This window comes from Erpetoichthys calabaricus, chromosome 17 (genome assembly GCF_900747795.2).
Source record: "Erpetoichthys calabaricus chromosome 17, fErpCal1.3, whole genome shotgun sequence".
NCBI classification, from domain to species: Eukaryota; Metazoa; Chordata; class Cladistia; order Polypteriformes; family Polypteridae; genus Erpetoichthys; species Erpetoichthys calabaricus.
In genome coordinates this window covers 85954658-85980943 of record NC_041410.2, presented here as the reverse complement: position 1 = coordinate 85980943, position 26286 = coordinate 85954658, and the positions used below count along the sequence as shown (strand labels likewise).

The window sequence follows — 26286 nt, the reverse complement described above, 5'->3', positions numbered from 1 at the left end:
TGGGGGAGGTATTGAATAGTCCACGGTTGCTCCCCCCTGAACATATACTGAAGGGGCATTCTGGCTGGGCATGGGCACCGGCCGTCCCCCACAGCAGATCTTCGGTTGCTGCCATTAGACTCCCTGGTTCAATGAGATCCTGTGCTCCGCATCCGAATCTTCCCTGATGGCAGCGTAAAAGTCTGCGTAGAGTGGCGTACAAGTGTGTGTGTCTCCCTGTCCGGCCCAGAAGTGTGAGGCTACAGCATGAAGCTCAAAGAGCCGGCCAGGCGGCCCCAAGTTAACGAGTCGTAAGAAGAAAGAAGTACGAGGCTACAGCATGAAGCTGAAAGAAAGCGAAACCAAAGTGAAACCATCGAGGAAAGACAAAGGAGAGAGAAACTCGCTTAGCCGCTGATAGACACATTGGCAAACGAAACCGTCGACTCTGCATTTGAATTTTTTTTGTGACGATTTTAGTAGTTTCTAGGACCCTGGGCTTTTGACAACACAGACTTACACAGCTAGCCAAGCATTTCATTTCCACCTAAACAGTAACCAGGCTGGAATTTGAACCCGGTCTACTGAGGCACTGTGTCACCCACCTCCTTTTCCCCAACTTTGAATTAATTGGGGCACTCCCAAAGCAACAACATTTATTTCTATAGCACATTTTCATACAAACAATGTAGCTCAAAGTGCTTTACATGATGAAAAAAGAGAAAAAAGACAAAATAAATAAGAATTAAAATAAGGGAACACTAATTCACATAAGATAACTGCAGTAACTACAGGGGAGTAAAATTGATGAGTCACAGCATGAAGTTATGGGAAAGAGTAGTGGAAGCTAGGTTAAGAATTGAGGTGATGATTAGTGAGCAGCAGTTTGGTTTCATGCCAAGAAAGAGCACCACAGATGCAATGTTTGCTCTGAGGATGTTGATGGAGAAGTTTAGAGAAGTCCAGAAGGAGTTGCATTGTGTCTTTGTGGACCTGAAGAAAGCATATGACAGGGTGAGAAGAGAGGAGCTGTGGTATTGTATGATGAAGTCAGGAGTGGCAGAGAAGTACATAAGAGTTGTACAGGATATGTACGAGGGAAGTATGACAGTGGTGAGGACTGCGGTAGGAGTGACGGATGCATTCAACGTGGAGGTGGGATTACATCAGGGATCGGCTCTGAGCCCTTTCTTATTTGCAATGGTGATGGACAAGTTGACAGACAAGATTTGACAGGAGTCCCTGTGGACTGTGATGTTTGCTGATGACATTGTGATCTGTAGCGATAATAGGGAGCAGGTCAAGGAGACCCTGGAGAGGTGAGATATGCTCTAGAGAGGAGAGGAATGAAGGTCAGTAGGACCACCAGAACAGAATACATGTGTGTGAATGAGAAGGAGGTCAGTAGAATGGTGAGCATGCAGGGAGGAGAGCTGGCGAAGGGGAATGAGTTTAAATACTTGGGATCAACAATACAGAGTAATGGGGATTGTGGAAGAGAAGTGAAGAAGAAAGTGCAGGCAGGGTGGAATGGGTGGAGAAGATTGTCAGGAGTGATTTGTGATAGACGGGTATCAGCAAGAGTGAAAGGGAAGGTCTACAGGACGGTAGTGAGACCAGCTATGTTATGTGGGTTGGAGACGGTAGGACCGGAGACAGAGCTGGAGGTGGCAGAGTTAAAGATGCTAAGATTTGCATTGGGTGTGACAAGGATGGACAGGATTAGAAATAAGGACATTAGAGGGTCTGCTCAGCACAGTTGGGAGACAAAAACAGAGAGGTGAGATTGCATTGGTTTGGACATGTGCAGAGGAGAGATGCTGGGTATATTGGGAGAAGGATGCTAAGGATAGAGCTGCCAGGTAAGAGGAAAAGAGGAAGGCCTAAGCGAAGGTTTATGGATGTGGTGAGAGAGGACATGCAAGTGATGGGTGTAACAGAGCAAGATGGCGAGGACAGAAAGATATGGAAGAAGATGATCCGCTGTGGCAACACCTAACGGGAGCAGCCAAAAGGAGAAGAAGAAGAATTAACATAGAATAAAAGTAAGGTCCGATGGCCAGGGAGGACAGACAAAACAAAAAAAAACTCTAGACGGCTGGAGAAAAAACAAAAATCTGCAGGGGTTCAGAGGCCACAAGACCACTCAGCCCCCTCTAGGCATTCTACCTAACATAAATGACCTCAATCAGTCAGGTTTCTCATGGAAGAACTTGATGATGATGGTCATGTGGACTTCTGGCCGTGTAATCCATCAATGTAGGGACATCACGGTGCTTTGATCAGGTGGTGGTGGAGCAGATCGCCACCACAGAAAACCGGAAAAAGAACAGAAGAGAAAGTAGGGGTTAGTACGGATTTTGGAGCCACCATGAATAATAATGATAATTAATTGAATATACAGAGCATCAGGGTTAAACTAAAATGAAGCTATGAGAAAGCCATGTTAAAGTAATGTGTTTTCAGCAGTTTTTTAAAGTGCTCCACCGTATTAGCCTGGCGAATTCCTATTGGCAAACTATTCCAGATTTTAGGTGCATAACAGCAGAAGGCCAAAACAAATAAGACGACTATTAAAGCCTATCAGATCCAGACTTAACTGTAGGCTCTTCCACGGTGTTTTCTGATCATCAGAGCCAACCAAGTTTCTGCTTCCTATTTGTTTAGTCTTCTTGAACTTGAGCAGCTCAAATAAGGAGCCCTTGACCAATCCGTGTTCCTTGTTTTCAGGCCCAGGCTCTAGAGACGGACTTGGAGCGAATCTTCCTGGACATTGCCTGCATGTGTAAAACAGTCATCTGTTGTCGTGTTACTCCCCTGCAGAAAGCCCACGTGGTCGAGCTTATAAGGAAATACAAAAAAGCGGTCACCCTGGCCATCGGGGATGGAGCTAATGACGTGAGCATGATAAAAAGTAAGTGAACCTTTTATGTTTCCTTGTCATTCTTTATATAGTGGAACCTCGGGTCACGACTGTAATTCGTTCCAAAACTCTGGTCGTAAACCGATTTGGTCGTGACCCGTAGTAATTTCCCCCATAGGATTGTATGTAAATACAAATAATCCGTTCCAGACCGTATGAACTGTATGTAAATATTTTTTTTTAAAGATTCTTAAGCGCAAATATAGTTAATTAAACCATAGAATGCACAGCGTAATAGTAAACTAAATGTAAAAACATTGAATAACACTGAGAAAACCTTGAACAACAGAGAAAACTAACATTGCAAGAGTTTGCGCTATAGTGCTATGAACCGCTCGCTAAAAACACTTTCTTTTAATGAGTTTTAAGCACGGGGAAAAAATGAACATTTGAAAAATCCGTAATTTAATAAGCAACCAAGAAAAGTAACATTGCAACAATGCACGATACGAACCGATCGCTGTAAACAGAAGTGAAGTGGAGATTAAAATCCAATAGAAAAAAGTCTTCATTAAATACAATGAGGTTAAAACAATGCTCGAATCAGTCTCTTTAAAAACAAGCCCGGTGCATTCTTTAGCTGCCGTCTCTCTCTCGCACGCGGGTGTGTGTGTGTGTGTGTGTGTCTCTCTCTCTCTCTCTCTCTCACTCGCTCACTCTCTCGTGCTCTCTCTCTCTCGCTCGCTGCACAGGGAATGCCCAAGGGTGAGACTGAACACGTGCGGAAATCATCAATCACAAACCGAAAGGGAAACTGGCTTACTCGTATACCGAGTGTGTGGTCGTGAACAGATGCAAAAGTTTTGCGAACTTTTTGGTCGTAACCCGATTTGTACGTGTTCAGAGACGTTCGTGAACCGAGGTTCCACTGTACTTTTTAAAATTTAATTCTCCTTTTACAGTCCATACTTTTAATTTTCCTTTAAAGTAACGCCACACATTCCAGGTAATGCTGTGGCGTCTCTGAAGGTCTGGATGGTTGGCGACGCTTTTATGTCGTAGTGATATCTGATGAGTGTGGATATCTAATTTCCCCAACAATACACCAAACTTCACTAGTCGGAGAGCTGTCTTGATTTTTGCTTTTTTTGTGACGTGTTTTTCATTTCTTCACTTGGCGATGCATAATAACAGTGTGGGCTATAAGGGTTACGCATGGGCTTTTTGGGAATCCAAATCAGAATGGCAGAAGTTTAACAACGAGAAGAATTTTCCATCCATCCATCCATTTTCCAACCCGCTGAATCCGAACACAGGGTCACGGGGGTCTGCTGGAGCCAATCCCAGCCAACACAGGGCACAAGGCAGGAACTAATCCCGGGCAGGGTGCCAACCCACCACAGGACACACAAAAACACACCCACACACCAAACACACACTAGGGCCAATTTAGAATCGCCAATCCACCTAACCTGCATGTCTTTGGACTGTGGGAGGAAACCCACGCAGACACGGGGAGAAGAATTTTGCCGAAGTAAAAGTTGATCCAAACAGCAAGAACACAAAATGCAAACAAAAGACAGAAAGAAGAAAACAAACTAATGCCTCAAAGGATCGGCACATACAAGTTAGGGGAGGAGAATAAGCTAAGGCAGCAGGCTTGGAAACCAGATGAGTGACCATCACAAAAGAAGCAGCATTTAAAGACATTGGATAACATAAACAGCATAAGGGCACCAGTCATAAGTCATAATATTGAGAAAAATTTGTTAAAGTTCAAAGATGGTACTTGTTCTGAAGAAAAATCTGTTTGGGAGCCTGCAGAGTTGAGCCAAATGACTTCCTTAACTGCAAAACGTCCCCTTGCCCTTTGATAGTCTTGAGTTTCTTTTTGCACTTCTGCAGTTGTTTGTTTGTGTAAACGTTTTAAATCTCAACACCTTCAGGAAGGCAAGTCACAAAACTCGTTGTCACAGTTTATACATGAGCAGTGAGCACCACATAATACGAAAACAGTATGACTATACTCTTGACTCGCCACTTTATTAGGTACGCCTTACTAGTACCTGGTTGGTCCCCCTTTTGTCTTCAAATCTGTCGTTATTCTTCATGGCATAAATTTAGCAAGGTGCTGAAACATTCCTCAGGGATTTTGGTCCACATTGACATGATAGCATCACGCAGTTGTTGCAGATTTGTCGGCTGCACATCCATGATGCGAATCTCCCGTTCCACCACAACCCAAAGGTGCTCTAATGGATTGAGATCTGCTGATTGTGGAGGCCATTTGAGTCCAGTGAACTCCGTGTCATGTTCAAGAAACCAGTTTGTGAGGATCTGAGCTTTGTAACATGGCGCGTTATCCTGCTGGAAGTAGCAATCAGAAGATGAGTACACTGTGGTCATAAAGGGATGGACGTGGTCAGCAACAATACTCAGGTAGGCCGTGGCATTTAAACATGTTCAGTTGGCACTAAGAGGTCCAAAATGTGCCAAGAAAATATCCCCCACACCATTACACCACCAGCACCAGCCTGATACAAGGCAGGGTGGGCCCATGCTTTTCTATTGTCGAAGCGCAAACCTGACCCTACCGTCTGAATGTCGCAGCAGAAATTGAATTGTAGCCTCAGTTGCCTGTTCTTAGCTGGCACCCGCTGTAGTCTCCTGCTGCTTTGCTTTAAGGTTTGATATGTTGTGAGTTCAGAGATGCTCTTCTGCACACCTCAGTTGTAACGAGTTCTTATTGGAGTTACTGTTGCCTTCCTTTCAGCTCAAACCAGTCTGGCCATTCTCCTCTGACCTCTAGCATCAACAAGACATTTTCACCTAGAGAACTGCCACTCACTGGATCTTCTGTCTTTTTCGGACCATTCTCTGTAAACCCTGGAGATGGTTGTGGTTGAGAATCCCAGTAGAGCAGCAATTTCTGAAATCCTTAGAGCAGCTCGTCTGACACCAACAACCAGGCCACATTCAAAGTCACTTCAGTTTCCTTTTTTCCCATTCTGATGCTCAGTTTGAACTTCAGCAGGTCATCTTGATAAGGTCTACAGGCCGAAATGCATTGAGTTGCTGCTGTGTGATTGGCTGATGAGATATTTGCATTAACAAGCAGTTGAACAGCTGTACCTAATAAAGTGGCCGGGGAGTGTATCTCCATCCATCTCTATTATAAAAAAAAAATCGTGAGACGAGACTATTGCCAAGAGATTTTTTTCAAGTTGGTAGAGGGGGGTCCCACCCTCCTCTCAACCATTTCTGGTTAAAGGCCCACGCCCACAGTCCTCTCACCTCTCATTCGTGTGAATGCTTCTGTCAGACACAGTTCCTGCGCTCTCAGCTATTATAAATTTTATCGTTTTCCTCAATTGAAGTTCCCAATAAAAGAAGATGTATTATGTCCAAATCTTATTGTAGAATTTCATCATGAAGGGTTATCAACACACGAAATGAGTACACTGGCAATCCTAGCACCGAGGAACGATGAAGTCAAATGAATTAACATGGAAAATGTCGATCAGTTACATGGCAAATTGGTTAAATGCGTATCAATAGTCTATGCTGAAACAGTTGGTGCGGAAGATGAAAACATCAAATTACAATATCACGAACAATATCTACAACCGTTAAAACCGTGCGATCTTCCAGTGGCCGAATTACTGTTGAAAGAAGGATGCATCCTAATGTTATTGCATAATTTATGTCAGAGTGATGTGCTATAAAATGGAACAAAATTAGTTGTATTAAAAATTGGTCGAACAATTCTGACATGTAAAATTTTAACAGGCGACAAGAAAAGTAATGTAGTACATCTTCATGGTATAACTTTAGACACCAAAGGAGACCTTGATATGCCATTCGTATTAAAACGTTTACAAGTTTCCCATTAGAATAGCTTTTGCTCTGACAATTAACAAATCACAGAGACAAACATTCAAAAAAGGTTTCTTTATTAGAGACAAAGAAACGATATTCACTCCTGGGCAGTTATACGTTGTGTTGTCACGATGTAAATCCAAACACGGAATCAAAATTCAATGTGATATTGACAAAAAGTTTTTTTGAAGTTTTACAGTAAAAGTGTCAGTTTAAAAAGTATTTGCGTATTAATTTCAAAGCCAAACAGAATGAAAACGTATAATGCAATGAATAACTCTAACGCAATATGAAACATAATTTTCTTTCAATTTATTGCCATCCATCCATTTTCCAACCCGCTATATCCTAACTATGGGTCTGCTGGAGCCAATCCCAGCCAACACAGGGCGCAAGGCAGGAAACAAACCCCGGGCAGGGCATCAGCTCACCGCAGGTACGCACACACATACACACACACCAAGCACACACCAGGGAAAATTTAGAAACGCCAATGCACCTAACCTGCATGTCTTTGGACTGTGGGAGGAAACCCACGCAGACATGGGGAGAACATGTAAACTCCACCCAGGGAGGACCCATGAAGCAAACCCAGGTCTCCTAACTGCGAGGCAGCAGCGCTACCACTGTGCCACTGTGCCGCCCCTCAATATATTACGTTTTACTATTTTTTACAATGGTGAATTAGGGTTAGGGTTAGGGTTAGGGTTAGGTAACAATTCCCATGAAAATAACAATCTGTTTAAATTGTACATCCGCTTCTCAGTTTTTTCATTGCAGCTCGGTGTGAAAGTAAAGATACCTACTGCTCTGTCAGGACATATGAGGATTTCTTTGATGCACACAAAGATATGACCATTCGTTTGAGAAATCCAAGTGAGCATTTTGGGAAGCTTCTTATTCGCATATCAGGTGTGATTTGCTGAAGAGTCAGAGACTTTTTGGAGTTATAGTTTGGGAGAAGGAAACCCCCCTATTAAGGAGTCCATGTTGAGGTGGCCAGCTCTGCCCATGTGTTCTCTGTAGGAAATTACGATCGGTGGTATGCCATTGCTGAACTTGAATGCAGCAGATTTCTGATACACCACTACTAACGGTTTACATGGAAAAACACAAGCCATAATTTTTAGACAATCATTCTGCTCGCAGCACTTTTGAACTCTGCATTTTACAACTGCAAGCTTAACAGACAAACACTGACAGCTAATGTCGTTTGAGCCTCTCGTATGTCCTAACCACACGAGCTGCCGTTACATCCCACCGAGTGGGTTTATCTGCAACTTTATGAACTTTATGAGATTTATTTAAACCCACCGAGGGTGGTGCCTTCATAGTGAGCTTGAAGTGCATGTACTCTATTATGGTGGGAGCATCAGACTGGGTGGGGGGAGGCTTCTCTGTTGCAGGCCCTGGGAAGCTTGTGAGGGTGAAGTGAATGCAACAAAATGTGCAGGAACCCTGAAGCAGTCTGCAAGAAACCTGCACCAAGAGAACAAACCAAAGCATAAAGCCAAAGCTTTACAAGTCTTTAAGTTGTTTGTACACGTTAGAAAATGGAGACCGTACGTTACAAACGATCCTCCCACATAAATTGCTCATTTCTTTTCCACAGCAGCTCATATCGGTGTTGGAATCAGTGGGCAGGAGGGGATGCAGGCCGTGCTGGCCAGCGATTACTCCATTGCCCAGTTTCGATATCTGCAGAGACTGCTGCTTGTTCACGGCCGCTGGTCCTACTTCCGAATGTGCAATTTCCTTCATTATTTCTTCTACAAGAACTTTGCTTTCACCCTTGTCCACTTTTGGTACGGTTTCTTCTGTGGATTTTCAGCACAGGTTGGTCTTATTTATTTATTTTTTTTTATTAACTTAAGTTTTTCAAATTGATTAATTTTTCTAACATAGGTGTCTGTGAGTGTGCCTATGTGACTGCATAGGAGGCTCATGAGATGATCCTCTGGACCCAGAATGGCGCAGCAGAGACCCCAGTAATAAAAAAGGGTGACTGACTGACTCTAAAAATTAGAGACACTGTCCAACCATGGGGTCGCTGCCAGACCGTTAAGCACATTTGTTCCTGTCTCCCAAACCTTCCTACCACAGCATCAATGGAACACCACACGTGACTCCACGCTTACCTAACCTGCAGTCTGCTGTGGTCATGTGGACAGTCAGATTGGGGATATTCAGGCTATATAACGTATAATATAACGGTGAAAACCTCACCGTACATCTGCTGATACAGACCTGGAGGGGATTTTACACTGCGCTCCTTAATGGCTCATTTTCTTTTATTCTGTTGTTTTTTTCTTTCAAATGTTTGCAAACTAAATTTCTCTCTTCAACTTCCAAATGGCAAATCTGAATCCAAAGTCGCAGCACATCAGTATTATCAGATTTGATGCGAGCAACAATGCTCTGCTTTCAGAAAGCTTTGCGGTTATTACGTCTTTCAAATATACTGTAATGCCTGCCCATCTATCTATCTATCTATCTATCTATCTATCTATCTATCTATCTATCTATCTATCTATCTATCTATCTATCTATCTATCTATCTATCTATCTATCTATCTATCTATCTATCTATCTATCTATCTATCTATCTACAGTAGCGTCTTTCTTTATCTGACTGTCTATATAATGCCTTTCATTATCTTTTGTCTTTTTTACTGCTATGTAACACTGTCTGTATAGTTCTTTTCATTATATATCTGTCTGTCTTTTTACTTCTACTGTATGTAAAATTATCTAACTATATAGTGCCTTTCATTATTTGACCATTTATTGCTATGTAACATTATCTGCATAGTGCCTTTCATTATCTGTTGGTCTGTCCTTTTTTTCTATATGAACCCATCTATCTATATATTGCCTTTCATTATTTATCTTTCTGTTTACTGGCGTTTGACATTATCTATCTACCCAGTGGTGCTCATTTACTGTTATAATGCCTTTCATTATGTATCTATTTATTTATACTGTACTGTATATAGTGCCTTTATTATTATATTATATATGCTGCCCTATCTATCTATCTATCTATCTATCTATCTATCTATCTATCTATCTATCTATCTATCTATCTATCTATCTATCTATCTATCTATCTATCTATCTATCTATCTATCTATCTATCTATCTATCTATCTATCTATCTATCTATCTATCTATCTATCTACCTGTCTCTGATGTGGTTTGCATATTTGTAGCTAGAAAGGGAAAAGATGAGTCACATAGCTCTTAAGAATTTCTTATTCCTAAGCTTTCAAACCCCTACCAGGAGTATGCCTTTTACATCTATCAGTATTTTAGTTACACAGTACCTTTCAGTCTAGTCTCTCATATCTATATCTAGTGTTTAGTGTCTTTCAGATCTATTATATAGTCATTTATAAATGTATGCATAGACATTTTGGTGTGAAGTTAAGCCCCTCTCTCCTCCTCCTGCTCCTCTGTCCCACAGACGGTGTATGACCAGTGGTTCGTCACCTTGTTCAACGTCGTTTACACCTCCCTGCCAGTTCTTGCAATGGGCCTCTTTGATCAGGTAGGACTCTCCAGTTCTGTTGATGTGCCATATCTTGCTGATCAAAAGCTGAAATTGTCATTTTCTTCTGTGTTGTACTTTTTTTGTTTTTTGGACACAGTTTTCTGTGTTATTCCAATTTCTTTTGTGGGAAACATCCTCTTTTTTCTGTCTATTGCTGAATGTGTTTGCTATCCGTGGATGTTACAGCTGTAAACAGTGACACGTTCAGTTCTGGGCCTTCCCTCGACTTTGTTTTGTGTCTAGCATGATAGTAATGAATATTTTTAGACTTGACATCCATTTCTCCCGTGTTATCATCTTGTTCTCTCATCTCATTTGTGGCCTTTTCGATGTGCTCCTTCACTGCTGTGTCTGCAGGTCCTTGTTATGCTCACTTTTAAAGTGGCTGTTTAAAACAAATGTCGAGTGCCGAGCCTCACGTCCTATTGACGTGCAAGTTAGGCTGACTGTTGACATTATTTGGACCGAGTGGGAGTGGGTTATGGATACAGTGTGAACCCTTTGGAACTCTCTCTGTCTCTGCATAAATATGACTTAAATGTGATCAGATGTATAGTAGTAGTAATAGTAGTAATGGTAGTAGTAGTAACAACAGTATGGTGGTAGCAGTAGATTTAGTAGTAGTGGTGGTTGTGGTGGTAATAGAAGTAGATACAGTATGTAGTAGTTGTAGATGTAGTAGTAATAATAGCAAAAACAGCAGTAGTGGTAATAGTAATAGATATAATATTAGCAGTAGTAGTTGTGGCATTAATACTAGTACTAGACACAGTAGTATTAATAGTAAAGGTAGTAACAGTGGTGGTGGTAATAGTAGTCGATATAGTATTAGTAATAGTACCACTAGGGTAATACATAGTTGTAGATATACTAGTAATAATAGTAAAAGTAGTAGCAGCATTGGTAATAGCAGTAGATATAGGATTAGTAATAGTAGTAATGGTGCTAGTAGTAGTAGTCATTGTAATAGTAATAGGTATAGTATTAGTAATAGTGCTAATAGGGTAATACATATAGTAGATATAATTGTAGTTATAATAGTAATGGTAGTAGTAGTAGTAGAAATAGAAGTAAATATAGTAATAATGGTAATAATGGTATTAGTAATGGTAATTGTAGTAGATACAGTATTAGTAATAGTACTAATAGGATAATGTATATAGTAGATGTAATAGTAGCAATAATAGTAAAGGTAGTAGTAGTAATGATAATAGTACTAAATATAGTATTAGTAATAGTACTAATAGGGTAATACATATAGTAGATGTAATAGTAGTAATAACAGTAAAGGTAGTAGTAGTGGTAATGGGAGTAAATCTACTAATAATAGTAATAATGGTATTAGTAATGGTAATAGTAGTAGATATGGTATTAGTAATGGTGGTAATAGTAGTAGTAATAATAGCAAAGGTAGTAATAGTAATTAGTATGGCAGTAGTAGCAATAATAGGAAGTAGTGGTAGTAGTTTCCCTGCATGTGCAGACAGTTTTCTCTGACACAAGTGAATTACTCACTAGTGTGTAGTTGTGGTAATTCTCTGTGTGTGACATGATAAAGTAGCTGCTCTTCACAAGGTAGACACCTGCAAAAGTATCAAAACTAACTCTTGATTTGTTAGTCTCTGTAGGGACTATCATGCCAGTTAGCAAGTATGAGATTTTCTTACTTCTTTTTTGAAAAAAAAAAAACTTCACTTTATTTGGATTACCAAAGTATATCAAATAAAAAATCAAAATGAAAAATATACATATACATGATGTACCTTTAGATAAATCCCTTACTAAACCATGTAATTTGCTGCTCCACCACATGATCTAACCATTACCTGATATTCTGCTAATGTGTCTGTGTCAAGTTACATTCCACCGCATTACAGTGCCTTTCCCACAGCACATACCGGTAGTATGTGCTAAACGTTTGGCTCCATGTCCCTGTACAGCCGTCTCGGATGGAGTCGTCCCTGGGCAGGCTGAAGATGCACCAGTGGCAGTCCTGAATCAAGAACCTCTCTCTGTGTTCTCAACACGAGGCAATTCCTTGCAAGCTTTTACGCAGCCTAAGCTGCCAAGCCTCTTGGGTGGCCTCGTGCATGCAGGTACCTGGGAAAAGCCCAAAATGTACTAAAGGGAACGAAAGGCTGCTCCTAGGCAAGCAGTTTCTCAGGCATTCCCAGAAGATATGCAGTGATATTTTCTCCTGTGGGCCGCAGTATGTGCAGTGTCTTTATCCGTATGATTTTAAATGATGAAAGACCCGAGTGGCAGTGCTCCTGGGAAAGCCCTTCCTTGTGACTGTTGGTGAGCCCACTGGAGGCCACATCCTCACAGATGACCACTGCTGGGGTAGTTGGAAGGAGCCCACCAGGTTTCCGCGTATCTTTTCCTCTAATGAGTTTGCAGATGGTCGTGTAGCAAAGGTGCTATATCAATGGCAATGTGAGAAAACCCCTCATGCGAGGTGCTCACAGGACCCTCTCTCTTTGTCTTTCAGGATGTCAACGAGCAAAACAGTATGGAGCACGCCAAGCTGTATGAACCCGGACAATTAAACCTCTTATTCAACAAGCATAAGTTCTTCATCTGTACGGTGCAAGGGATCTACACATCCTTTGTGCTTTTCTTTATCCCATACGGTGCTTTTGCGGACAGCGTGAGAGGTGATGGCTTACATATAATGGACCAGCAGTCGTTTGCTGTCACAATCGCAACATCTTTGGTAATCGTTGTTAGTGTCCAGGTAAGCTCAACCTGCTAATTTGTATGAGTATCTAAGTAAAAGTGTACCTGCCACCCTACTCAATTATAGAAGCCGTTTGCTGTTCTTCTGACCTGTTTATCCAGTTTAGCATCATGATGGGCTGATGTTTATCCAGGCCAACCCAAGGCAGGACTCTCACCAGTCGGTTGCGGGCCACACTCCCTCACACAGGTCCAAATCAGAACATGGAGTTAGCATAGGGCTGCGTCAGCCTGCATCTGCAAAAGGAAAAAAAAACTTAAAAGGTTATTTCTATGCTTTAACGGAAGGAAGGAAGGTTAAAGACGCAACGTTTTGACCGTATGACCGTCCTCAGGTATGCAACTGAAAAGCGGATAACACACTTTAGGAGGAGAAGGAAGGAATAAAGTCAGGGCAGATAAAGGAGAAGAGGTGAGAGTGAGTGAGAAGATGAAGGGAGACATTTACTGTAAAAGTTAGTCTGCCATTAAACCCTGGAGAAACAGGTGATCCCAGACTGGGAATGAGCTGAGCTTCTCCTTGGTTTTCTTTGAAAAGTGTCATTGAAGCCCTGTGAAAGAACACAGATCAGCGTGGCTGTGAACGAAGGAAGTGAAGAGTCGTACAATAGGTGTCGTGAGGTCTTTGATCTTAGCAGTCTGATAGCGTCCAGAGTAGGCTTCTACGCTGTGGTGTGCTGGTGACGTCACTTTAAGAGAGGCCCACCAAATCAACAAATTAACCCTTTTAGGACAGATGTTGACTTTTGTCGACACAAGGAGCTGAGGATGGATATTGGGGCAGAGGGCGAAAAAAATCTGTAAATGTTGATAAAACTCACTGTTATGTTATAGGTAGGCCCTCTTTGCTTGGAAGACTGTTGGACTTGTTGACTTGGCATTAAAACCCTGTGTGTGCGTGAGTAGCATAGGGTAAGCAACGTCTAGAATGGCATTGACATTGGGCGAGAGAGACAAAAAAAAAAAGCACAAAGCAAAAATATTATTTATTTTTTTGTGTATTATTGCTGAATTGGACTCTGACTTATCAAACTCAAATTTTGATACAAGTGATCTGGAGATTGAAAACGAAAGTCAGGGGCCTGCATCAGCTGACCGGTCCCCAACTGATCATAGTGCTGGACACACTCGTGCAGCAGACGCACCAACAAAAACGTTTGCCCTGGGAGGACTACACAGACATCGATGTGTGGGAGACAAGCTGGCAACTGGACTTCACCAAATGACGTGGCCTTCTGGTGGACACTACGGGTTAGCAGCCACTCGACTACTTCAAGCCGTTTCTTTGCCTATCAGCTTATGAGTGATGGGACAAACACATATGTAATAAATATTTGAATATGCCTATTGTAGGGGTCCTGGAACATAAAACAGAGTGACATTTGTCATAAATAACTTACGCATGAAACCATTGCTTTGTGTGCTTTTTAGAAAACTGAACTTTTTGGAAAAATATTCAGCCCTGGGACAAAAGGAAGGAAAAATAATTAGCCCTGAAAGAGTTAATTAAATGGGCGAGCTCAGTTATGGGATGCACGCTGGACCCCTGGAGGTCGTAGTAAAAGAAAACATTATGAACGACGCTGCACATCCCATCTCTGACACCAACAAATTATTCAGCAGAAGTGGATCAGGAAACACAACTTGGGGGTCCTTTATACCAACGGCAACACACCTCACTGTAAATGCCAAGCCAGAAGTTTTCTTTATTTTTCATTTTCTTTGTTTTTTGCCATTGTTCACAGCATAATGTGTGTGTCTGTACTGTTTATGTTTCTATTTATGTATTTAATGAGCTTCATTAAAAGCCAGATTTCCACATGGCGGCACATACCTGTCTGTGTCTCTCAATGGATGGCCACTTTCTTCAAGAAATGCAGTACATAAGATTTTTAGACTGCTAAGAGTCCCATTGTTTAATATGGAATTTACCAGAGGGACCGCATATCAGGTTATTGTTGGTGACATATCTGCAAGTGACACATTGGCTCCTGTCATAGCTCAAAGTGCCTGGTGAGGAATGAGGCTCTCCTCTGTGTAGTGAGCTGTGGATGACAAGTTAGCTTTGGTTTGGTGGTCATTGGAAGGAAATCAAGAGAGTATTAGGGCAAAAAAGGCTCCAGTGGAAAGGTCAGTCTGCAAAATGGGTTCATTTTGTTTGATGATCTGTGGGAGAGATAGAGGGTTAGGGAGGACCAACGGGGTGTGGGTTTCATTATTGGGGTTCCTCTTGGAATGGATGTTATGAGGTCTACTCCTGGCTTGATTAAGGGCCCTGTCCACAATATGAGAAGGGTATCCTCTATCGAAGAGGTGGGCCTCTCACCTCATCACTGAAGAGGTGGTGAAGTCTGAAGAGTTCTGAAAGAGGTCGGAGTTTTTAGTATTCCAGGGATGGAAGGAGCCGTAGAGAAGGTAACTGTGTGAGTCCATTGGTTTGTGATAGACAGAGGCTTTATTTCCTGGAAAGCTTAAAGGTTGATATTAAAAACTGGTCCACCAAAAACCTGAGAGATGGATGGAAACTATTAAAACATTAATGAGTTCCTTTAGCTGGCTTCTGGAACAGGAGTTGGCACCAACACAATTGGTGATACCCCGGGTAGGAAGAACAGGCACAATCTTCCACCCAGCCGACAAACATCTTGGCACAGCTAGGACCCATTCTAGTGCCCACTGCAACTCCACTGATCTGCTGAATAACGTTGTTATCAGAAGAGAAGGCACTGAGGGTAAGAACCAGTTCTGCCAGCTCGCTAAGGGAGTTTGAGAGAGGGTCCTGTCCTGGAGGTTTGTTTAATGGCTGTCTGAGACCTTCATTGTGAGGGAGGACTGTGTACAGTGAGGAAACCTAAGGCTGTCCAACAACTGCAGAGCATGCTCAGTAATGGAGCAAATCAGAACATGCTACTTGGAGTGATTGATGTCTCTGCACAGTGACACCTACTGGTGAAAAGTATAAATAATTAATTGTGTTTGTGTTTTTGTTCACATTGTTGTAGTTTTGTCATTTTAAAAAATATATGGCATATGTATATACTGTATATTTTATAATCCTATAATTATTATATGTTTTATATTTACAAACAATACATGGCATATGTATATATATTTTATAATCCTATAATTATTATATGTTTTACATTTACAAACAATGCATGGTAGATGTATGCATATATTTTATAATCCTATAATTATATGTTTTAAATTTATAAACAATACATGGCATATGTATACATATATTTTATAATTCTATAATTATTATTTGTTTTATATTTATAAACAATACATGGCATATATATATATATATATATATATATATATATATATATATATATATATATATATATATATATATATATATATATATATATATTATAATCCTATAATTATTATATGTTTTACATTTACAAACAATGCATGGTAGATGTATGCATATGTTTTATAATCCTACAATTATATGTTTTAAATTTATAAACAATACATGGCATATGTATACATATATTTTATAATTCTATAATTATTATTTGTTTTATATTTATAAACAATACATGGCATATACACAGTATATATATATATATATATATATATATATATATATATATATATATATATATATATATATATATATATATATATTATAATCCTATAATTATTATATGTTTTATATTTATAAACAATACATTGAAGCCGTGTATATTTTATAATTATAATCGATACCTGGCATATGAATTACAGTATTGTATATTTTTGTGTGTGTTCTTTCAGATCGGATTAGACACCAACTACTGGACGGCGGTCAATCATTTCTTTATATGGGGCAGTGTGGCAGTTTATTTTTCCATTTTATTCTTCTTGCACAGCGATGGAATTTTTGACATTTTTCCCAGTCAGTTTCCCTTTGTTGGTAAGTCTTGTTGGTACCAGCAAGTTAAGACCTCTGCCCTTTGTCCATTTCAAGCGCAGTGCCATTGTGCCATAGCTTTAAGAATATCAGTCTGTTGTCCGACTCTCAATTCGGTCTCATGAATCAGCACTCGGAATGGAATGCCTTTTAACCATCCATCTATCTTCACACCTATGTATTCCACTATATGTAGGGCAGCATTGGGCACTCTGGATGAGATTCCATTGCATCACAGGGCACAGCCATACTCACTCATAATGATTTATTAGAGTTGTCAATTAGCCTAACCTGAACGTTTATGGGATGTGGAGGGGAAACCAAAGAATTAAAAGCTAACCTTTAACGACACGGGAAGAACAAAATGCAGACAGACAGTGAGCCGTGAGGTCACGTCACTGACCAGGATGCCACTGCCTATGCATTTCAAGTTTAGGAGAGCTGACCAATGCAAGTGCAAGTGATGTTCTGATATCTCGAAATGTAAAACCATTTCAAGATGTCAAATGTATTGAACATTTGTGAGAGTCTCTTAAGATTTTTTAGTTCAGGGTCACAGCGAACTAATACCAAGGCAGGAACCAAACCTGCATGCATGCCCATCCATCACAGGCCACACTCATAAAGTGCCAGTCATTCTAAACTACCAGCTGAAACTGAGGTTCCTGGAGAAAGTCGACATCGATGCAGTGAGAATGCGTAATCTCTGTACTGGCAGGAAACTGAACTCAAGTCTCTAGAGCCATAAGAAGGCAGCTGGCACTGCCAACCCATTCTGTCACCCAAATGCATTTCATAATATCTTAAAGTAGAGTTAAGAACTTCCTGAAAAGGCTGTTCACAGTAGCCTGGTATGTGTGGCACGGGACACCCCTCCAAATGATTGCATTCACATTGCCATTGACAAACATTGGCAGCAGAATGGGTTGTACTGAAGAGCTGAGTGACTTGAAACATGGCACTGTCATTGGATGCCATCTTTGCCACAAGTCCGTACCTTCAATTTCTGCTCTGAAAGAGCTGTAAGTGCTAATAGTGTGAAGGGAAAACGTCGAGGAGCAGCAACAGCTCAGTCACAAAGTGGTCGACCATGCAAACTCACAGAGCGGGACCACCGAGTGCTGAAGTTCATAGCAAGTGAAAACTGCCTACCTGCTGTGGCATCCCTCCCAGCAGAGTGCCAATCTTTCTCAGGAATTAACACACGAGTACTAGAACTGTGCGTCATGAGCTTCATGAAGTGAGCAGCTTCACATAAGCCAAAGATCACTATGTGCAATGCCAAGTGTCGCCATTGGTCTCTGGGGTGAGGAATCACGCTTCACTATCTGCCAGTCTGATGGATGAATCTTGGTCTGGCTGATGCCAGGCGAATGCTCCCCCCGGGACCGCATAGTGCCCCTTGTAAACTTTAGTGGAGGAGGTAGTGTATATAATGGTCTGCGGCTCACCCCCTTGGTTCCAGTGAAGGGTCCTGTTAACACAAAGACATTTTAGACAATTACGTACTTTCTGGAAGGTCTGTTTCTATTCCAGTGTGACAGTGCCCCCCTAAGCCCAAAGCCAGGAAATACACTCTGCTATTACAGAGAAAGGAAACTTTTACACTAAGTGGTTTTGGGATCAGTTTTGTATGTGTATTAAAATGCATAGGACGTCAAAGTGAGATATCTCAAAATACACTCGCCAGGCCTACAAGTGGACAACAGATCATTGTGAGGTACATTTCATTGATTTTTTTAATATTTATCGAATATGAAACGCAGAGTTAAATTTTAAATGCAATTCAGAGATGTCTTTCGAGGGAATTTAGCAGATCAATACGTAAATTTGTTATTTGGCATCCCGTGGCTTCCAGTAATCAGTGCTGCTCTGTGACAGTCCTTGAAACAGACGAGTCCCACACACTTCCAGGCTGCTAAGCAGAATCTCTGTTTTTCAGGAACTGCTCGCAACTCCTTATCCCAGAAGAGCGTCTGGCTGGTCATCCTGCTGACCACTGCGGTGTGTGTCATGCCGGTGGTGGCTCTGAGGTTCTTGAGGATTGACTTGAATCCCACTTTGACAGATAAGGTATGGTGTTTGTCATTCCCACTTGTTCCATCTTGAAATCTTCCATCATGCAAACAAAGATGTGTTTTGAGATTGGAAGCCAGGCAGGGACATGGAGAAGAATCAAACTGCCGGTGTACTCCGTGGAGCAGCAGAGGGGGGTTTCTGACATTTTTAATTATTATTTTGACATTTGTTTATGTCCTGATAAAGTAGACCACTGGATCTCAGTAACGTGCCCCTGCAACAGAAGGTCTGGTGTTCTTAGTCAGTCTTGGGTAGAAATGCACCAAAGACCCTGAGCAGATTCCTCCACTGAGCTGTGTCTGGAGATCTTTTTTGTAGTCTGCTGCTGCGCGCTTAAGAATGGAAAAACATTAAATGTTTTGATGAAAAATGGGCCAATCAGCCAAATATATACTGCTCAAAAAAATTAAAGGAACCCTTTTTAATGAGAGTATGGCATCAAGTCAATGACACTTGTGGGCTGTTGATCTGGTCAGTGAAGTAGCAGAGGGGCTTGTTCATCAGTTTCAGCTGCTGTGGTGCACTAGAGTGGCAACAATGAGACGACCCCCAAAACAGGAATGAATGGGTTAACAGGTGGAGGCCACGGACATTTTTCCCTCCTCATCTCTTTCTTCACTAGTTTTGCATTTGGCTATGGTCAGTGTCACTACTGGTAGAATGAGGCCATACCTGGACCCTACAGAGGTGGCACAGGTAGCCCAGCTTCTCCAAGATGGCAGGCACATCAATACATGCCGTTGCCAGAAGGTTTGCTGCATCTTCCAGCACAGTCTCAAGGGCATGGAGGAGATTCCAGGAGACAGGCAGTTACTCTAGGAGAGCTGGACAGGGCCCCTCGTAGAAAGTCCTTAACCCATCAGCAGGACCCACCGGTATCTGCTCCTTTGGGCAAGGAGGAATAAGATGAGCACTGGCAGAGCCTACAAAATGACCTCCAACAGGCAGGCAGGCCACTGGTGTGAATGTCTCTGACCAAACAATCATAAACAGACTTCATGAGGGTGGCCTGAGGGTCCGCGTCCTCTAATGGGCACTGTGGAGCTCGATTGCCATTTGCCATCGAATACCAGAATTGACAGGTCCACCACTGGTGCCCTGTGCTTTTCACAGATGAGAGCAGGTCCACCCTGAGCACATGTGACTGACATGAAAGGGTCTGGAGAAGCCGTGGAGAACGTTATGCTGCCTGTGACATCGTTCAACATGACCAGTTTGGTGGTGGGTCAGTGATGGTCTATCTGGGGAGGCATATCCATGGAGGGACGCTCAGACCTCTACAGGCTAGACAACGACACCTTGACTGCCATTAGGTATCAAGAGCACATCCTTGGACCCATCGTCAGACCCTATGCTGGTGCAGTGGGTCTTGGGTTACTCCTGGTGCATGACAATGCCCAGCCTCATGTGCGAGAGTATGCAGGCAGTTCCTGGAGGATGAAGGAATTGATTCCATTGACTGGCCCCCTCGCTCACTCACCTGACCTCAATCCAATAGAACACCTCTGGGTGGGACATTATGTTTCGGTCCTTCCGACGCCTCAGACTGTCCAGGAGCTCAGTGATGCCCTGGTCCAGAGCTGGGAAGAGATCCTCCAGGACACCATCCGTCATCTCATTAGGACGTTGTCAGGCATGCATACAAGTACGTGGGGTGGTGGCCATACAAACTACTGATTACCATTTGGAGTTTCTACAATGACATTTTGGCCAAATGGACGAGCCTGCCTGCCGCATCATTTTTTTACTTTGATCTTTGGGGTGTCTTTGAGTTCAGCCCTCTGTAGGTTGATCATTTTCATTTCCATCACACGATGTGCCATCCTTTCATTCCTAACACATTACCATACCAGTCCATATCAGTAGAGATAGCTAGCAGGATTTGTTTTCCCATTGATATCTGATGTGTTTTCAAAGTGTTCCTTTCATTTTTTTGAGCGGTTTAGTTAATCAATTTCTGCTTCCCAAGCATTTCTGAACGTTTCTGTTTTCTTGTTTTCCTTACAGGTGCGACACATGCAGCAGGCCAGAAGAAAGCACCGTCCACTGGAGCACAACTTGAAGCGCGTCCGCAGGACAAGCTCCAGGCGCTCAGCCTATGCCTTTGCACACCAGGAAGGCTACGGAGAACTGATTACCTCTGGCAAGAATATGAAGGGCACCAGCCACTTCTCAATGACGCCGGGGGGTCGCATCCAGAACAGTACCAGCTGGATCGAAAATCTCCTTAAGAAACGGACAGACCCCACAGGTGCTGACAGGACCCCCAAGCAGCAACACCAGTAGCGGCGTGCCTCCGCTTCCAGACGAGTCTGTCTTTTGCACTGTGCTTGGATGGTGCCTTGCCATCGAGAGATGGACCCCAGAGCATGAGAGTCCAGTCCTTGGAATTCCACGTGCCATCTTCACGAGGGGTTCTGTGATAAAATGGAGAAACGAATTCTAGAATGTCACGAGAGAGGTGGCACTGGGGTAGAATTCTCATGCTGTCGGTCGCCGGGAAGGAGAACTCACAGCAGATGGGTTGGGTGGGATGCTGTGACACAACTCCGCTCTGGACCTGAAGCTTTGAGCCCTGGCAGAGCACACTTAACCATCCACTCCCCTCGATGCCTTTACTTTGGGGTTGTTACTTGGATTATCAACATGTGGTAACCGGATAGCCCTCATTTCAATGAGGACCAATCTCGTATCCTTCTGGTTTTGGGTTTGGGGATGTAAACCTACGTCCATCAGTGCAGCACACATTGAATGTCAGACCTATTTGAGGATCTGCTCCTCACCCTTCAGTTAGGGGACAAAGCCTGGATTTTTCACTCTTGTTACCCAATGAGCCCTTGTTTGTCTGAGAAACCCCTCTTGTAGAGTTGGGTTGGGTGGGGGAGCCTCATGACACACCTACACTCAGGACATGAACGCGTGGCCTTCGGCACAGCACACATTGAATGTCAAGCATGCTTGAGTATCCACCACTGCCGATATCATGTGCAAAACAAAAACCATCACGTCACTGGAAACCCACCTCGTATCCTTTTGGAGCAGGGTTGGATTTAGCAAGAAGTCTTTCCACCTCTCCATTTGAGATGTGAACCCCCTGCCCCAGAGAGCAGCGCACACAGAATATCAGATCTAGTCAAGTATCCACTCAGTGACGATCTTTTGAGTTTGTAACAAGTGGTAAACAACCAACTCTCTCTTCACTGGGAACCAGTCTGGAATTTTTCTGAAGCTGGGTTGGGTGGGCAGTCTGGGTGTGACTCCATGGTCCACTTGAGTATCGACCTGCTGCATCTCTCTTATGGTTGTCACCTTCCTATTAACTTGTGGTGAAAGGTGATTTCGTGTTTAATAAGGGACCAGCCATGTTTGGTTCTGAATTTGATTGGGGGCAATTCACACGTCCATTTAGGATGTAAATCTAAAGATTTGCTGCAGCCCATCCTAAATGTCAGATCCACTTGAGCCAACCAGTGCCCTTCGGTTGGGTTTGTCACCTCGGTTATCAACAAGTGAGGTACGGTCAGCCCTTATTTCAGTAGACTCCAATCTTGTATTCAGGTGGAGTTTTTGTTTTCAGAGGAACTCGGGATTATGACGCACCTCCACTCGAGGCAAGTGAATGTCGAGACCATGCAAGAATCACCTCATGGTTTCTCTGTAGGGATCACCTGGAAAAATGGCATGCGGTAAAAGGTCACTGTTCACTTCGCTGCTGTTAAATATTGCATTCTTGTGGAGGTTCTTGAGCGTTGAGTCGGTATTATTACTTATCTCCGTTTCAGATGCGGACATTTGTAAGGTAAACATTGAACATCGAGGCCATTTGAGAATCGGATCATGGCTCTCCACTGTTGGGATCGCCTGGATGCAGGGCCGGTGCCACCATTATGGAAAATCAGGCATTCAATCATAAGGGAGTAGAACCCAGCCGCACAGTTTAACTACCGAACATTCGGTTGACACACTAATAAGCTTTGGCCGGTAAAAGGTCAGCATTCATTTCACTGGGGTCCAATCTTGTATTCTTGTCGAGTTTTTTAAGAGGAAGTTGGAATTATTAGACACTTCCGCTCAGGATGTCGACAATCGTTGTTACAAGCAACGATTTAGAGGAACCAAAAAGACCAGAAGATGATCTCTTAGCCAGAGATGTGGTCAGGGAAAGCAAAGGGACCAACCCAGGTGATCATAGCAAACAAAATCAAAGCACAGGACATTACTCAAGACAAAGCAAAAGTTAGGAACTGTTGTATCGTGGAGACAAAAGAAAGGACAGGGAGATACAAAGGAGTTGTACACAGTGACAGCCAAAACCAAAAATGAAAGAAAACCAATCGTCAAAACCTTGTGGTCGAAAATCAGAAGTGAAAATAAAGTCTTAAGAACTTGAATCACACGATCGAACCTTGATTTTTTTTTGAGAAATCCGCAACCTTGGACAATCAAGTAATGCCAGAAATGGACTTTTATACCTCATGACCCCTAATGTTGCTCTGTTCCTGAGTGACCACATAGCAACTGATAAACAAAACTACACAAAATGGTGAGGCTAGAAGGAAACAAATGATTAATATATACTTTAAAACAACCGCAAACTCAGAAAAGCAAACATCGAGAATCACTAGCATGACCTCAAAAACGTGTAAAGTGAAGTAAATCAAGTGAAAGGATGGCAAAATAACAGCACAGAAGAAACAATAATGACAACAACCAGGAAACAAACCTACCGCTCGGGCAAACTTGAAACGTAAGTGAACTGCACTAGAGAAACGAGACGCTGTGTATCCACAGGGCGGATGTAATTAGGGAGAATAGTGAAGAGTTACGATCATTAATGGAATTCAAGATGGCCGTCTTTTATTACGTCAAGCGTGAAGGAATCAGCCGGGTGCTCTCAATCAGTTCACTGTAGCCGACTGACTAAGATAACAAAGCAGTGGCCTTAAATAAAGGAGGTTAATTTACATAATGCAGTGTAAGCAGCAGTTCAGTTTCCACCAATCAGAATCGAAGTAAATGGTATATTCATATGCTTTAGTATTATCTGGACATCCCCAAACAGTTAAAACAAATTAAAAGTCTTTGACACGCACATATTCATCCCCAAAGAGAAACTTCTTATTTAAAAATTCTTAAAAATGAAATGTTTTTAATTATAATTATCCCATCATTCCCTTGGTGACTGTTCTGGACATGACTGGTGAAGGATTTTTGGGTTGCAAAGGACAGACGCAACGTGAACACTCATAAATTCACGCAGTAATAGCAAAAGACAAAGACATACCTTCTGAATGTTTCCTCTTGGGTCACGGATAGAAAACGTGTCACATTTTCATAGTGACATCTTCGTGGTGTCATTGTCATGACGATCGAGGTCACATGATGTATCTCAGGAGCAGCATGTAATCAAAACGGTAAATCAAATTGACTTTCTCGGATAAGGTCAAAAATGTATGTATGAATATCCCCCGCCAAGAGAATCGGACCCCGTTGGTATCATGACTTGGATTAATGACTCGTGAGTAAAGGTCACCGTTCACTTCACTAGGGTCCAATCTTGGAAATGGTGGGCCTTTGCTTCACAGGAGACCTGGGGTGTATCCTTATGAATTCAGAGAGGTGAAGCCACCACACGTCTACACTTATTGCGTGGACTTATGGACCTTTGGAATTCCTCGATTCTATCCAGTCATTGCCACCTCAGTTATTAACATGTCATAATGGGGCGGCCCTCTTATCGATGGAGACCAATCCAACATTCTGTTGCCCTCACCGCAGCTCACAGTGCCATGTCCACTCAAGTCTGCCCAACCGTTGGGGGCATCAAGTGGATGATTCGTTTCGTTGAGGACCAATCTTGCATTTCTCGAGTTACGGCCTAAATCTCCTGAACACCTCCATTCTGTAGTTGAGCCTGCAGCCCACACTGAATGTGAAGCCCACTCAAGTATTTCCTGGCTGCTATTCTGTTTAGATCATCACTCAGATCATTGACCTGTGATGAATGGTTAGCCCTTATCTCTTCTGGTGGAGGTCATTCATGCATCTTTGGAGAGGGGTGACATTATATCCTCCGATCTAAATGTGGGGCCCATCCTGGTATTCGCTGAGTGCCTTTCTACTGGGATTGTCACCACTTGTGGTCACTTCACTTCTCTGAGGACTAGTTTTGTATTCTAGTGGATTGGGGTAGGGCTGCTGTTGGGTGGTGGATACTTCACACCCACACCCGAAATATGAACCTACATTCAGGGCCAAGCCCCTCTGAGTAGACATTCACTGCCCATTCATTGGGATCTTCACCAGCATGTTTGACCTGCTGTAACTTGTCAGGCCTTGTTTCAGTGGGGTGTAATCTTCTGTCCACCTGGGTTTGTGGAGACATCTGGAAAAGAAATTCTGATTCAGGCCCACCTGAACTGCATCATTTTTTCATTTTTTTCATTTTCTTTTATTGGCAGGTGTCATGGGGTTTTGTACTTTACATTCCATCCAAAAATAAAGCATCGACCTTGACTGACCAGTCACCACCCCCCTTCATTCACATCCAGATTAGAGCCTGCATGCTCTTGATGTACGCCATGATGATCATCTCAAGTGAGCTGCTATTAGAACAGACAGTGATGCCAATGTGCCCGTCCACTTTCCAAAGATTGACAGGCTTCCTGTCCAGTCATCTTGTTAGGACAGTTTACGTCTTTTAAAATTTCATTTTCTGGACAAACTACATCCCAAAATGATGAAGGAATGCATAAGGAGAACAAAGGGGGACATCCTAAGCAGGCTATGTCCACACTACTAAATTTTCATTTAACAAAAGTGTTTTTAAATTAAAATGATCTCCGTCCACACTTGCATTTTCACGTTGTCTGCAAAAGTCTTTTCGTCCACACCATAGTTTATTAAAATAGGGGTCACGGGATGTCACCTTTTGGGTCTTAGAGTCATCATTTAACATCGGAATCGATGTGGAAGGGTCGTGGACAGTTTGCTAAGTACCTGCTAAGTATGCTTGTCCAATCAACAACTGTAGATTTTGTAATTAGTAGATTTATATTAAAAGATCATTTTAGCAAATCCAGCCAGCCATTTTTTCCAACCACTTTCTCCATTATGCAGTCACACGGAGACGAGGTCTTTCTTTGTAGCCACAAGTGCAAGGCAACTGTCAACTTTGGGTGGGATACCACTGAGCACATTTAGAGGTGCCAGTTAACTTTGGAATAATTGGCGTATGGGGGAGGAGACGGGGGGCATTGCAGAGGGGCACAGCAGGAGTATCTGGAGAAA

General features: G+C 42.4%; 1 protein-coding gene across 4 annotated transcripts in view; it reads left to right on the top strand.

The window, feature by feature from the left end:
• Positions 1-24448, top strand: part of atp8b4 (ATPase phospholipid transporting 8B4) — a 258238-nt gene extending 233790 nt beyond the window's left edge. For 3 of the 4 annotated variants that reach the window (XM_051920877.1, XM_028822519.2, XM_051920876.1), the window contains 7 exons: positions 2710-2893; positions 8334-8557; positions 10188-10271; positions 12766-13011; positions 16782-16920; positions 18860-18990; positions 21004-24448. In XM_051920877.1, the coding sequence (XP_051776837.1) occupies positions 2710-2893; positions 8334-8557; positions 10188-10271; positions 12766-13011; positions 16782-16920; positions 18860-18990; positions 21004-21282 (1287 nt within the window). In that variant the 3' untranslated portion in view covers positions 21283-24448. The remainder of the gene's footprint in view (positions 1-2709; positions 2894-8333; positions 8558-10187; positions 10272-12765; positions 13012-16781; positions 16921-18859; positions 18991-21003) is intronic. The other variant, XM_051920878.1, reaches the window with a different exon arrangement.
• Positions 24449-26286: the final 1838 nt, after the last annotated feature.